This window comes from Cetorhinus maximus, chromosome 19 (assembly GCF_964194155.1).
Source record: "Cetorhinus maximus chromosome 19, sCetMax3.hap1.1, whole genome shotgun sequence".
In the NCBI taxonomy this organism is placed as follows: Eukaryota; Metazoa; Chordata; class Chondrichthyes; order Lamniformes; family Cetorhinidae; genus Cetorhinus; species Cetorhinus maximus.
Genome location: NC_135897.1, coordinates 88,941,150 through 88,955,860, shown reverse-complemented (window position 1 = coordinate 88,955,860; position 14,711 = coordinate 88,941,150). Strand labels below are relative to the sequence as shown.

The window sequence follows — 14,711 nt, the reverse complement described above, 5'->3', positions numbered from 1 at the left end:
TGTTGTGAAGATTAGTGGTAGGACAGAAGATTGAGAACATTTTAGAAACCAGCAAAGGATAACTTAAAAAAACGAGGGACAAATTAGAATATGAAAGTAAACAAGCAAGAAATATAAAAACGGATAGTATCAGCTTCTGCAAGCATATAAACAAGGAGAACAGCTACTGGAGAATTAATAAAGGGAAATAAGGAAAGAGTAAATATTTTGAACAAGTATTTTGTATCTCTCTTCACAGTAGAAGATACAAAAAGCATCCAAAGAATAGAAGAAATTCAAAGGGTAAAAGGGAGGAAAGAAAGAACTTAACAAGAGTCACTATCACGAGAGAATAAGTACTAGGAAAACTAATGGGACTAAGGGCTGACAAGTCCCCTGGTCCTAATGGTGTGCATCCTAGTGTCTTTAAAAGAAGTGACTGTAGAGATAGTGGATGCATTGGTTGTAATCTTCCAAAATTCCCTAGATTCTGTAAAGGTTTCAGCAGATTGGATAACCACAAATGTAATACCTCTGTTCAAGAGATAAGGGAGACAGAAAGCAAGAAACTATGAGTCAGTCAGCCTAACATTTGTCATTGGGAAAATGTTAGAATCCATTGTAAAGGAAATAGTAGCAGGACATTTAGGAAATTATAATTCAATCAGGAATGGTTTTATGAAAGGGAAATCATGTTTGACAGATTTATGAACATTCTTTGAGGTTGTAATAAGCAGGGTGGGCAAAGGGGAACAAGTAAATGCAGTGTATTTGGGTTTCCAAAAGGCATTCGATAAGGTGCCATAAAAGGTTATTACACGAGATAAGAGCTCAGGATTTTGGGGTGATATATAAGCATGGATAGAGAATTAGCTAATTAACAGGAATCAGAGAGTCTGGATAAATGGATTATTTTCAGTTGGCAAACTGTAACTGGAGTGCCACAGGGATTAGTGCTTGGGCCTTGACTATTTACAATGTATTTTAATGATTTGGATGAAGGGACTGAGTATATTGTAGCCAAATTTGCTGACGATACAAAGATAGGTAGGAAAACGAGTTGTAAGGAGGATACAGAGTCTGCAAAGGGACGTGGATAGGTTAAGTGAGTGGGCAAAAATTTGGCAGATTGGGTATAACTTGGGAAATGGCAGGAAGATTGGAGAAGCAAAATCTTATTCAAATGGAGAGATGCTGCAGGACAGAGAAATCTGGGTGTCCTTGTACAGTAAGTCCTCGATTAACGTTGCCTCACCTAACGCTATTAATAAAATAGTGTCAGTATGTCCGTTTAATGTTGCCAGTTTGGATAGTCAGAAGCTTTTTCCCAGGGTGGAAGAGTCAATTACTAGGGGACATAGATTTAAGCTGAGAGGAGAAAACTATAAGAGGAGATGTGCGGGGCAAGTTTTTTACGCAGAGGGTAGTGAGTGTCTGGAATTCGCTGCCAGAGGAGGTGGTGGAAGCAGGTACGATAGTGGTGTTTAAGAGGCAGCTTGAAAAGTACATGAATAGGATGGGAATAGAGGGACACGAACCCTGGAAGTGCAAAATGTTTTAGTTGACGGGCAATATGATCAGCGCAGGCTTGGAGGGCCAAATGGCCTGTTCCTGTGCTGTACTTTTCTTTGTACTTTGTTCTTTGTTCTTTTCCATAGTTATGCTAAACCTAACTGTATTGTGGTCACTATCTCAAAAATGGTTATCCACTGCTACTTCATTCACTTGCCCAGCTTAATTTCCTAAGACTAAATTTAGCATTACACTCCCTCTCATTGGGCTTGTTACGTGCTGGTTAAAAAATTTCTCTTGACTGCAGTTCAAAAATTTTGTGCCCTCTTGTGCCTATTACGCCGTTTGTATCCCAGTTGATATTCGGGTAGTTGAAGTCCCCAACTATTATTGCCCGATTGTTTTTGCACTCAGAAATTTGCCTACACATCTGTTCTTCTATCTCCTCTCATTATTTGGGGCCTATACTACACTCCTAGTAGTGTGGCTGCTCCTTTTTTATTTCTGAGCTCAACCCATATAGCCTCATTTGATGATTCATTTAGCATATCATTGCTCCTCACAGCGGTAGTTGATTCTTTAACCAATAATGCTACATCCCCACCTTTTTTTTTGGCCCCCTCTCTATCCTGCCTGAAAAGCTTATATCCAGGGATTTACACTTTTGCCATTTTTGCTCCTCTTTAAGCCAAGTTTCCGTTATAGCATTGATATGCTGCCATGTCTATCTGAGCCCTCAGCTCTTCGGCTTTGTTTGCTACATTCCTTGCATTTAAATGAATACTTTTTTAACATTGCCATATTCCTGTGCTGTAAACCTTTTAACTGTTGCTTCTCTGTCTTTCAGAGTCACTCGCTAATCTTTTGTTCTCTACTCTGAGTTTGTCCTATTTGAATCTGCACTCTGGTTCCCATCCCCCTGTCAATCTAGTTTAAACCCTCCCCAACAACACTAACAAATCTCCCTGCAGGGACATTCGTCCTGGTCCTATTCGGGTGTAGACATTACGGCTTGCACATAGCCCACCTTCCACAAAACTGGTCCCAATGCTTCAGAAATCTGAAGCCCGCCCTCCTGCACCATTTCTCTAGCCATGCATTCATCTGATATATTCTCCTATTTCCATACTCACTAGCATGTGGCCTTGGAAGTAATCCAGAGATTACTACCTTTTGAGATTCTGCTTGCTAATCTTTTTCCTGACTCCCTCAACTCAGCCTGCAGGAACTCATCCCTTTTTCTACCTATATCGTTGGTACCAATGTGAACCATGACCTCTGGCTGTGCACCCTCACCGTCCAGAATTATCTGAAGCCACTTGGTGATATCCATGACCTTTGCACCCAGGGAAGCAACATACCATGCTGGAATCACGTCAGCAACCACAGAAGTGCCTGCCTATTCCCCTAACTATAGAATCTTCTACCACTATTGCTCTGTTTTTTCTCCTCCCTCCCTGCACAGCTGAACCATGGTTCTCTGGTAATGACTGTCGCTGTTCTCTCCAAAGGAACCCTCTCCCCCATTGGTACTCAGAGCTGAGTACCTGTTAGAAAGTGGGATGTCCTCATGGGTCTACTGCACTACCTACCTTGCCTTTCTTGTCTATCTGACGGCCACCCAATCCCCCTCTGCTTGCTCTTTCTTAAGCTGCAGGGTGACCACCCTCTGAAAGGTGCTATCCATGTTGCTCTCATCCTTACGAATGCACCTCAATGACACCAGCTGAGTTCCAACATAACAACGCTTGTGTTTTTCCATCTGTGGCACTTTCTGAACATGTAGCATGGCTGTGTCCTGGAGTCCCTTCATGGTATGGGCAGCCCTGCTATGCCTCAAATTATTTATTTACTGCACCAAAATTGGAATTTAAGTAAACACAATAAAATGTTAATTAGCTCTCACTCTGGTTATTTTTTTAAATCCCCTGACTCTCGCTGGAACTCGTGCTCTGTTCAGCACAATTAAATAACACAATTTAAAAATAACGGGTCTCGCACTTAAAACGGAAATGAGAATTTTTTTCTCCGAGGAACTCTCTTCCCCAGAGAGTGGTAGACGCAGGGCTATTGATTGTTTTTAAGGCAGAGGTAGAATCCTGACTAACAAGGGAATCAAAGGGTATCGGGGATAGGTAGGATAGTGATGTGGTTGCCTCAATCAGATCTGCTGTGATCTTATTGAATGACGGAGCAGGCTCAAGTGGCGGAATGACCTATGCCTGCTCCTAATTCATATGTTTGTGTGTGTTTCCCCCCTCCCCCCACCCCAGCCTTGAATGAGTTGAGCTTCAATGAGCATCTTGCCAAAACTAATTAGGGAATCTTAAACCTGAAGTAATGAAATGTTCAGAAATCTGTGTAACTGCATTAAAATGTTCTGAAGATATAAATTGTGTTGTTACTCTCATTTATTGAACAGGCGACCCCTGCACTGTCTCGTCCCAGCTGGAATTAGAGGAAGCATTTCGGCTTTATGAGCTGAATAAGGATTCTGAGCTGATCATTCATGGTGAGGTGCAAATCTTTTAGAATCTTTAAATTTTATAGCAGTATTGTGGAAAAAAATTGAACAATGTTGGTTAAAAGCAAGGTGGGGGGGGAGGGCGGAGAGAGTAAAAAAAGTTTGCAATGTGTTATGTTTTTAATGATTTTTTATTTTTTGATATAAAACACCAGACAAAATTGCAATCACCCATCCAGATAGAATGGAAATGTTTCAGTGTTCCGAAGGGTCCTGAATAACAGTCGTTGGTTGTTCCTTGATCTGAGGATGATATCTATTCAGGGTCGTGAGTTTCTGTCACGGCTCTTCATGTGACTCAGTGGACCAATTCTCGATCCGCATATCTTTGGATACGTAGGTGGGCGTCCCATGAGGTACTGGGATCCAGAGTGCAGTATTTGGCTCCTTTTCTTTCCTCTGATGCCACTTTGCTTCATCATTAAGAGGTTGTGGCTCAAAGTATGATGCTGCATGATGGACAAGCTATCATCATTCTGAACAATTGGTAGCAAACTCCTCTTAGTCATTGATGTCAATGCTGCCGTGCTATAAGGAGAATTTCATTGTGTCTTTGAAGCTTTTTTTTTGTCCTCGCTTTGAACACTGGTCATTTGAGAGTTGAGAAAACATGACCTGGCTGGGGTGTGAGATACTTGGAGAGAGAAATCATTGGATATGATAATTTATGTGAGAGAGAGGATATCCCAACCTGTCTCACTCAGGATTCTTGACCATTTCTTACCTACAAGGTCTGGACTCGTATTCTTTAATAAAGACAGAGAGTTTATTGAATATTGCACAGAAATACAAAGTTAATACTTAACAACAGCAGTAGATATACAGCGAGACTTGGCTATGATGGTTCCTGCTTTCAAGCTCTCTGGCACACAGTCCTTTCTTCCTGAGGTCTGTTTACCGCAGTCTGTCTGTCTTCCTCTAGATGTGTGTCAGTGATGTCTTGTAGCTACTTTCTCTTATCCCTATCAAGAGACCCTTACCATGCCATATTAGGCCATAGTTTGTCCTGACCAATATGATTGGATCAAGTTGAGGCCATTGGTAATCCATGGAACCCCCTATGCTCCAACACGTAGACCCTTGCAGGTGTTTCCTGTTTTCCCAAAGGTTCTAAGATTCACATTTCTGTTCATCGTTCAACTTCTGCAATTCAGCAGTTTCACATTCATCTTCTACTGCCTTTCTGCATGCAAGCACTAAAGTCTCCATTTTATCTCTCCCATTGTTGTTGCACAAAGGTTTTAACAGAGTATAGCCTTAAAACAATTCATGATGAAGTAAGCCTTAACTCAAACAGACTTCAATATATTGGTGCGTATAACATATTAGTTATATTAGTTTAACTGTTAGGAGCTTAGGAGCAAGAGGCCTTTCTGCCCTTTGAGCCTGCTCTGCCGTTCAATTAGATCATGGATGATCTTCCACTTTAATGCTATTTTCTCGTACTGTCCCCATCACCCTTGATATCTTTAATACCCAAAAATCTATCAATCTCTGACTTGAATATACATAATGACAGTCTCCATAGTTGCTGGGATAAAGAATTCCAAAGATTCACCACCCCCTGACTAAAGAAATTGCTCCTCATCTCAGACCTAAATGGCCTACCTCTTATTCTGAGAGTCTGTCCCTGGTTCTAGAACCTCAGACAGGGGAAACATCCTTCCTATATCCACCCTGTCGAGCCCTGTAAGGATTTTGTACACTTCAATGAGATCACTTCTCATTCTTCTAAACTCCAGTGAATAAAGGCCCAGTCTATTTAATCTTTCCTCATAGGACAATCTCTCCATCCCAGGAATCAGTCTGTTGTGCCTTTGTTGCATTCCCTCTCTGGCAAGTATATCCTTCCTTGGGTAAGGAAGCCAAAACTGAACACAATACTACAGGTGTGGTCTCACCAAGGCTCTATACTACTGCAGCAAGACTTCCTTGCTCCTGTACTCGCATCATCTTTCAATAAAGGCAGATATACCATTTGCCACCTTAATTGCTTGTTGAACCTGCATGTTCGCTTTCAGTGATTTATGAACAAGAACACAGGGGTATCCTTTAGATGTCAACATTCCTAATCTTTCTCCATTTAAGAAAAACTCTGCATTTTCTTTTTTCCTATCAAAATGAATAACTTCAAATTTTTCCACATTATATTCCATCTGCCAGGTTCTTGCTCACTCACTCAGTCAGTCTAAGTCTCCTTGAAGCCTCTTAGCATCCTCCTTACAAGTCACATTCCCACCAAGTTTTGTGTCATCAGCGAACTTGGAAATTATAGTGATATGGACGGTGAATAGCCGGATCCCAAGCACTAATCCTCGTGGTACCCCACTAGTCACAGCCTGCCATCCTGCGAATGACCCATTTATTTTTACTCTGTTTTCAGTCTGTTAACCAATCCTCAATCCATGCAAGTATATTACCCCTCATTCCATACGGGGTAATTTTGCTTCCTAATCTTTTGTGTTTGGTCCTTATCGAAAGCCTTCTGAAAATCTAAATACACTACATCTACTGGTTCCCCCTTATCTATTCTGCTAATTGCATCCTCAAAAAACTCCGACAGATTTGTCAAACATGATTTCCCTTTCATAAATCCGTGTTTACTCTGCCCAATCCTACCATTATTTTCTAAGTGTCCAGTTATCACATCCATTATAATAGATCCTAGCATTTTCCCCTATTTCTGATGCCAGGTTAACAGGCCTGTAGTTCCCCGTTCTATCTTTCAGAAGTGTAAAATATGTTATAGTCTCTATCCCTGCAATGGCCCGTATAAGTTGATATGTGGGCCCCCTTACATCTGCATGGCTTCCCCTTTTTCAGGGTGAACTACATGTGGTTTTACACACACAGGACATCCCCAACATTGACAGATTGACAGTTTCCAGCAAAGCTGATCATCGTGCTTTGCAGTGCAGCCTTGACATTACAGATTCTTAAGAAGAATGTTACAGAAATATTATTATGAACAAGCCATAAAAACCTACTAAACCTACCAGGGGATGCACTTTTGGGCTATCCGGGTAAATCATGACCATAAGTCCTGGGGCACGTTACTTTGGTCATAGAATATTATTTTTCAGGGGTAAAATATTCCTCTTCTCCTGTTACACAGATAACTTGATGATCATCTCTTATTGAGCGTGAACTGGATAAATATGAAGAGCTACAAAGTTTGGCACAATGCATATAGTTTATGCCTCTATTGGGGAATTGTGTTGGCAGATGTTTGCTGTTGTCTTTTTTACCTTGTTCCTGCTGGAGGAGATTTTGTCATGCGGGACCCTAAGTGTACGTGCCTGCCTGAGGTGGCAGCTTTTATACTGCTTGAAATTGTTACTCTGTGCATTCCACATTGCTATCAATACTAGTTGGCCCAGTCTTTTCCGAGAATTAACTTTGCCCAAATTTTAAAAGTCTTGATTTTTTTGGTTGGTTTCACTAACAAGTCAGACCTGATGGCAATGGTGTAAATCCCAAGAGTTTTGGAGTTGAGAATAAAAGAATTATCATGCTCCTTGTGCACATCTAGCAGAAAGGAACATTTGTGTGGGCCTGGGAGTAGATTATTTCAGGGTCTTACTGCTGCAACAACTTAGATTTATATAGTGCCTTTAATGTAGTGAAACATCCCAAGGTGCTTCAAAGGAACAGCAACTAACAAAATTTGACGCAGAGCCACAAAATAAAATATTAGGACAGTTGACCAAAAGCTTGTTCAAAGACATAGGCGTTAGGAAGAATATTAAAGGAAGATAGAGAGGAAATTCCACAGTTTAGGGTCTCGGCAGCTGAAGGCAAGGCCACCGATTGTGGAGTGGTTAAAATCGAGAATACATAGATCAGAAGTGGAAGAGTGCAGAGATATTTGAGAATTGTAGGACTGGAAGAGGTTATAAAGTTAGGGAGGAATGATGCCATGGAGACATTTGAAGACAAAGATGCAAATTTAAAAACTGAGGCATTGCTGGATTGGGAGCTAATGTAGGTCAGTGAACAGAACTGGGAGCAATTTAGGATATGGGCAGCAGAATTTTGAATAAGCTTAATGTTGGGTGAAAGATGGGGGAATGGCCAGGGGAGCATAGGAATAGTCAAGTCTAGAGGTAACAAAGGTGAGGATAAGAATTTCAGAAGGAGGGTGGAGTTGGACAGTGTTATGGAGGTGGAATTCGGCAGCCTTGGTGATGGAGCGGACATGTGGCGGAAGCTTATCTTGGGATCAGATGTGACACCAAAGTTGCAAAAGGCCTGGGTGAGGGAGGGATGGAGTTTATGGATGGTGCTTGGCTTGGAGAAAGTTGTCTTACCTCTGCTACAAAATCTGATGTACAAATAGCACTCTACAAATTTTCTGGGTTCGTTTACATTTGATGTTAGGAAAGAGATTGTGATTCCATTTGAAATTTTAATTGTGCAGGACACATGTCCTTATTTAGAATGGTTTTTATGCAGCCCTGGAGCAGGATATTCATTTATTTTTTATTTGTGCTAAATCCTGGATGAATAGCTGAGGTAAAATCTTCTTTAAGCAAAAAGTCATTAAATATTGGAAGGAAAGGAAGAAGGAGAAGAAAGAACTTGCATATTTATATTGTGCTTTTGTGACCTGTGAACTGCATGAAAACTGACACAGTTACAGGGCTGTGGAGAGAGAGTGGGGCAATCTTAGCAAAGTGATTGCAAAGGTATGATGGGATGAAGAGCTTCCTTCTGTGCTGTAAATTTCTATGGTTCCACGGAATCAGGAAAATGTATATTCTGTCTGATTTGATTGCTGACTCCTAGGCTTGGCATCGTGTCACCACAGAGATTTGATAAATGCTGGAAATGAATTATGTCACTTTAATGTCTGCCTTCCTTTGCTGTAATGGACAATCAGAATTTATGATCTGTTTTATGGAACACCTTCAGATATTTTCTGCATTTAAAAGCACTGTATAAATGCAAGTTATCTGTGGGACGTACCCCATTGCAGGAAGGCAATGCACAGATCAATCCTAGCAACTAATATCCAGACAAATTCCAACACAGCACCCCCTTGAGTATGGAGTTTTAAATTATATTTGTTTTCCTCTTGTGTGAGCCCTTGTACCAGCTACCTGCTCCAGTCACATTTTCTGCCACTGGTTAATAAGTGGTATGTATGAGGGGCACAAATCAGTTCTTCAGATTTCCCTTTTCAGCTGAGAATAGAAAGTTCCTGTGTGGAGAATACAATATCGAAGCAATCATAATTGTCAGATCAGCAAAAATATGTTAATCTGCTACTTCTTTACGCTCATGGCAGTAAAGATTAAATACAAAAGACACTAAATCCTGAGTTTCTCATATTTGAAGGATGCAGACATGGTTTTTTTATTAGTCAAATGCATTTGGTGACTCAGCTAGTGGAAGATTGCCTTCCCCTTTCTCGAGATAAGATTAAAAGATTCTACATGTTTTGTCCGCTATTTCTTGAAAAATCATAAATGTTCTTTATGACAAGTGTTTAAGATTTCATTAGAAATAGTTAATCGAAGAAATCTTTGCAAATTTGTTTACGATATTGCCACATATGAGTGTTGGAGGTTTTATGTTCTCCCCACCCCCACAACCGCCATCTGTTGCACAGCTTCATCACGTTACATGCTGTGTATATTTCACACTTACTGAATCACAGCCCTAAAATTCAGTGACTGTGTTACACCCTCCTCCAAAATCTAGGAGTGGGATGTGCTAAACTATTTGTACAAATTGGAAGCGAAGTGGGCTTAGCTCCTGAATATTTAATATGAGAGCTAGCCAGACAAAGAAGTTACCAACATAGTTTTACTCCCCTGTGGCATAGAGTATTGGCCCCTTTATCACCACATTTATCACACTAGTTGAAAGTTTATATATAATCAGGACGATATGTGCCTCTTTGATACTGACTGGATTTTCATCTCCACAGTGTTTCCCTGTATACCAGAACGACCAGGGATGCCCTGTCCTGGGGAAGACAGTAAGTACCTCTCATTTTCCTTTGTGTTTGGAATGTTTTCTCTGGTGTATATTTGCACCATGACTTCATAAAATCAATTATTAGCCAAGCCCCATTGAATATTGATTACATTTTTCACCCTTCAAATTATGTTTGTTTTTCTTCCCCCTCTTAGCCTCCCTTCCTAAAGGCACTGAGTCTCTCAGCCAGTGTTGACAGGTTGCTTAATTGTGGAAGGCATTACAGCCAAGCCTGGCTCTGGCCCCTCAGTATAAATCACTAGTTACCAATTAGGAGCAGGAACTTCTGGTTAGGTTCTTTCTCCTCCCCTTCCAGGGACAGTTAAAACCAACTACACTGTGCCCAACACATCTTAGACCAAGAATCATATCTATGCTTTTTAATAAGTTATAAATATTGTAAAACAGGTCATCTTTCAAATTGTAATTCTTGACTAATCTGCATGAAAAAATTGTGGTAAGTTTTGATTTAGAGAACTTGCTGAAGAAATTCATAAAATGTGTGCAAATGCAAGTCAGCTTCAGGAACGTAATTGCATGTGTTTCAGACAACACAGTAAAAATGACCTTTTTTCAAATCAGATTGATATTTCGTTATGACCTGTAATTTTTTAAAATAAAATGCTCTGGTTAAAGTTGTCCAAAATTGAAACACAAACTTTAACAGATCTTGAAGTTTCTCTTCCCACATTTCTTGTGTGATCATTAATATGATACATGAAAGAATTTCATACACATTTATTAACTGTTCGTCAGCAGATACCACACAGTACAGCTTTCAGTGTATTCAATTATGTGTGGATAGATGTTCATGGGACTCCCATATTTTGACTAGAATGTAACAGCTCACGTAAAAAACGTGATACAGCTTTGTCACATATATGTTAATTATATGACTATGACCTTCAGTAGCCTCATGTTTGTAGTCCTTGGTTTCTGAACAGACTGGAACTTGGTTCTGTGGCTCCTAGTTCAGCTGCAAAAATTTGCTTCAGTAGCCATTAAGACTTTGGTTGCCAAGACTATTCAGCCCATGTGAACTCATCTATCCAGGAAGAATTGCATTACTCTGATCATAATGCCCATCTTTCTCTTAAATGGTTGCAAGAATGTAGCTATTTTAAATTCATTTACGGGATGTGGGCTTCACTGGATAGGCCAGCATTTATTGCCCATCCCTGGTTGATCTTGCAGTCCCTGTGGTACAGGTACACCCACAGTGCTGTTGGGGAGGGAGTTCCAGGATTTTGACCCAGAGACAGTGGAGGAACAGTGATATATTTCCAAGTCAAAATGGTGAGTGGTTTGGACGGGCACTTCCAAGTAGTGGTGTTCCCATGTATCTGCTGTCCTTGAGATGGTAGTGGTCGTGGGTTTGGAAGGTGCTGCCTAAGGCTCCTTTGTGAGTTTCTGCAGTGCATCTTGTAGATGGTACACACTGCTGCCACTGTTCGTTGATGGTAGAGGGAGTGAATGTTTGTGTCAATCAAGCAGGTTGCTTTGTCCTGGGTGGTGTCAAGCTTCTTAAATGTTTTTGGAGCTGCACTCATCTAGGCAAATGGAGAGCATTCCATCACACTCCTGACTTATGCCTTGTGATGGTGGACAAACTTTGGGGAGTCGGGAGGTGAGTTACTCGCCACATGATTCCTAGCCCCTGACCTGCTCTTGTAGCCGCAGTATTTATATGGTTAATCCAGTTCAGTTTCTGGTCAATGGTAACCCCCCTGGGATGTTGATAATGGGGGATTCAGTGATGGTAATGTCATTGAATGTCAAGGGCTGATGGTTAGATTCTCTCTTGTTGGAGATGGTCATTGCTTGGCACTTGTGTGGTGTGAATGTTACTTGCCACTTGTCAGCTCAAGCCTGAATATTGTCCAGGCCTTGCTGCATTTGGACGTGAACTGCTTCAGTATCTGAGAAGTCTTCCAAGGTGCTGAACGTTGTGCAATTATCAGTGGACATCCCCACTTCTGATCTTGTGATGGAAGGAAGGTCATTTATGAAGCAGCTGAAGATGTTTGGGCCTAGGACACTACCCTGAGGAACTCCTGCAACCATTTTCCTTTGTGCTAGATATGACTCCAACCAGCAGAGAGTTTTCCTCTGATTCCCATTGACTCCAGTTTTGCAAGGGCTCCTTGATGCCACACTTTGTCAAATGCTGCCTTGATGTCAATGGCAGTCACTCTTACTCACCTCTGGATTTCAGCTCTTTTGTCCATGTTTGAACCAAGGCTATAATGTGGTCAGAAGCTGAGTGACCCTGGCGGAGCCCAAACTGAATGTCAGTGAGCAGGTTATTGCTAAGCAAGTGCCACTTGATAGCACTGTTGATGACCCCTTCCATTACTTTACTGATGAGGGAGAGTAGACCGTTGGGGCGGTAATTGGCCAGGTTTGAATAGTCCTGGTTTTTGTGTACAGATCATACCTGGTCAATTTTCCACATTGCTGCGTAGATGCCAGTATTGTAGCTGTACTGGAACAGCTTGGCTAGGGACGCAGCAAGTCCTGAAGCACAAGTCTTCAGTACTATTGCTGGAATATTAAGAGTGCCCATAACCTTTGCAGTATCCAGTGCCTTCAGCCGTTTCATGATACTACATGGAGTGAATCGAATTGGCTGAAGACTGGCATCTGAGATGCTAGCATCTGTTATTTTATCATATTTTATCCATCATTTTATCAGCATCCATTATTTTATCAAGAACTCCTTTCCAAGTTTTGAGTACCTTAAATGTAAAGAGCTACTCCTATATTTTTTTTCTGAATTTGGCCTTTGCCATTTTGAATAGGTACCCCTTTGCCCCGTTTTCATAGTCTGAAATAGTGCTCAAGATTTACTTTTTCACACAATCTACCTTTGACGCACAACCTCTATATGGTTGCCTGTCAGTGTCTTCTGCTATGGCTGGGAATTTCAAGCCCCACCTGATTTTCCTGATACCCTAGCACCAGAGGATTGAATTATGGGTTTTGGGCATGAAGAAAGATGAAAATGAGTGTTGGAACAGCTTGGCCCTATGATTCTGTAAATTGAACAATCTATTCTGATTCTGATGAGCATTTTTGCCATTCAAAATATGATATCACTTTTCTGGGATACAATTTAATAATCAGACAGCTTAATTTGTTCTTGCGACTAGAATGTAACCATGACCAGGATTTTCCTGCCGGGTTGGGTATTACGGTCCCACTAAACTGAATGGAGATTTAAATGACTCACCGCAGCCACCGAGGCGAGACACACTGTGATGGGGCTGTAAAACCCTGGTCCATATCTCGGTTTTTTGTTTCAGTTTTTGTAACCTTTATTTCTCCAGAGTCCATTTACAGACGGGGTGCTCGACGCTGGAGAAAGCTGTACTGTGTAAATGGACATACTTTCCAAGCCAAAAGATTCAACAGAGTGAGAACAACTATTAACTTTTTTTTAAAAATGTGTTCAAGGTCAGTGCCAGGGAATGTAATTTTTTTTCGCACTTTTGACCCCCACATCTTCATCGGGTGCTCACAAATGAGGTATAACCTGGATTAAAGCTGGTTGTGTTTTTACTATGCGATTAAGGGAGTTGGGTTCAGCAGTAGTAAATACCAATCGCATGTAGTCACAAACTCTTGGAATCAGAATTAAAACACCACATATTACAAAAGCTAAGATTACTTGGTTCACTAATGGAGGACTCTCTAAATAGATTATTTGAGAAATTAATACCTAGACACGTCCAGGAATGGGTGCCTTCTGATCAAAGTATTTGCATCAGCCCTTTCTCCATGACAGTTTTTCCATCATTCTTCGTTGGCTGTTCCTGACCCTGTCCAAAAACTTGTTTGGGCTTGAAAAGTGTTGTAGTTCAACACTTCTTACTAAACCCTTCGTAGTTTATACCATCTCTACTTGCAGGAAAAGCGTCCCCACACCCTCACTTTATTTTGAAGAATCAGCAAACCATGCACAATAAATGGGCAAAGTGAGCCACTGGGATTTTAGAAGAACAGGAAATTTCAATGTTAATGCGCAATGACTGCACTACATGTTGCCACCACTGTGCATGGACACAATGAAGGAAAGGTAGTTCCCGAGAGCAGAGAGGAAGACTTTGAGAATAGAAAGCACTTGAGAGTCCAGAATAGGTAGGGGAATGGGATTAGACCAGAAGCAGCTGGGTGTACTTCCCAAATGAGCTACATTTCCATCAGTTGCAGGAATTTGAGTAAAATATCTCATCACTCTCTCTCACTTTCAAGCCCCAAACAATGACCTAAATTTCTAATCTTATAACAAATATTCACAATAATTAAGGTCACAGTTTAGAAATTATTTTGGAATATGAGCAATAAGATTTTTTGTGTGGTTTTAATAAAAAGTTACCGTAACCAAATTGTTCTGTTTGTGCTGAACATCAAACCCTTAACTAAGTTTATTTTCTTGCTCTCTCCTTCAGCGTGCGCACTGTGCATTTTGTACTGATCGGATCTGGGGCCTAGGTCGTCAAGGTTATAAATGCATCAACTGTAAGCTTCTGGTCCATAAGAAATGTCACAAACTGGTTACAATTGAATGTGGACGTCATGCTGTAAGTCTTTCTCTATTCTTTTAAGATACTTTCGAATTCTTAACTTGGGTTCTGTCCGCTTATGGAGGGGAAAATGGTTCTTTTGCGCATATTGGCATTGGCTGTGGCGTGTTAGAATTTGCGCTGTT

General features: G+C 40.9%; 1 protein-coding gene across 1 annotated transcript in view; it reads left to right on the top strand.

The window, feature by feature from the left end:
* prkci (protein kinase C, iota) overlaps positions 1-14,711 on the top strand; it is a 113,571-nt gene that overhangs the window by 48,292 nt on the left and 50,568 nt on the right. Inside the window, exons 3-6 of the mRNA XM_078564342.1 lie at positions 3,914-4,003; positions 9,951-10,001; positions 13,330-13,415; positions 14,452-14,583. Coding sequence (XP_078420468.1) covers positions 3,914-4,003; positions 9,951-10,001; positions 13,330-13,415; positions 14,452-14,583 — 359 coding nt within the window. The remainder of the gene's footprint in view (positions 1-3,913; positions 4,004-9,950; positions 10,002-13,329; positions 13,416-14,451; positions 14,584-14,711) is intronic.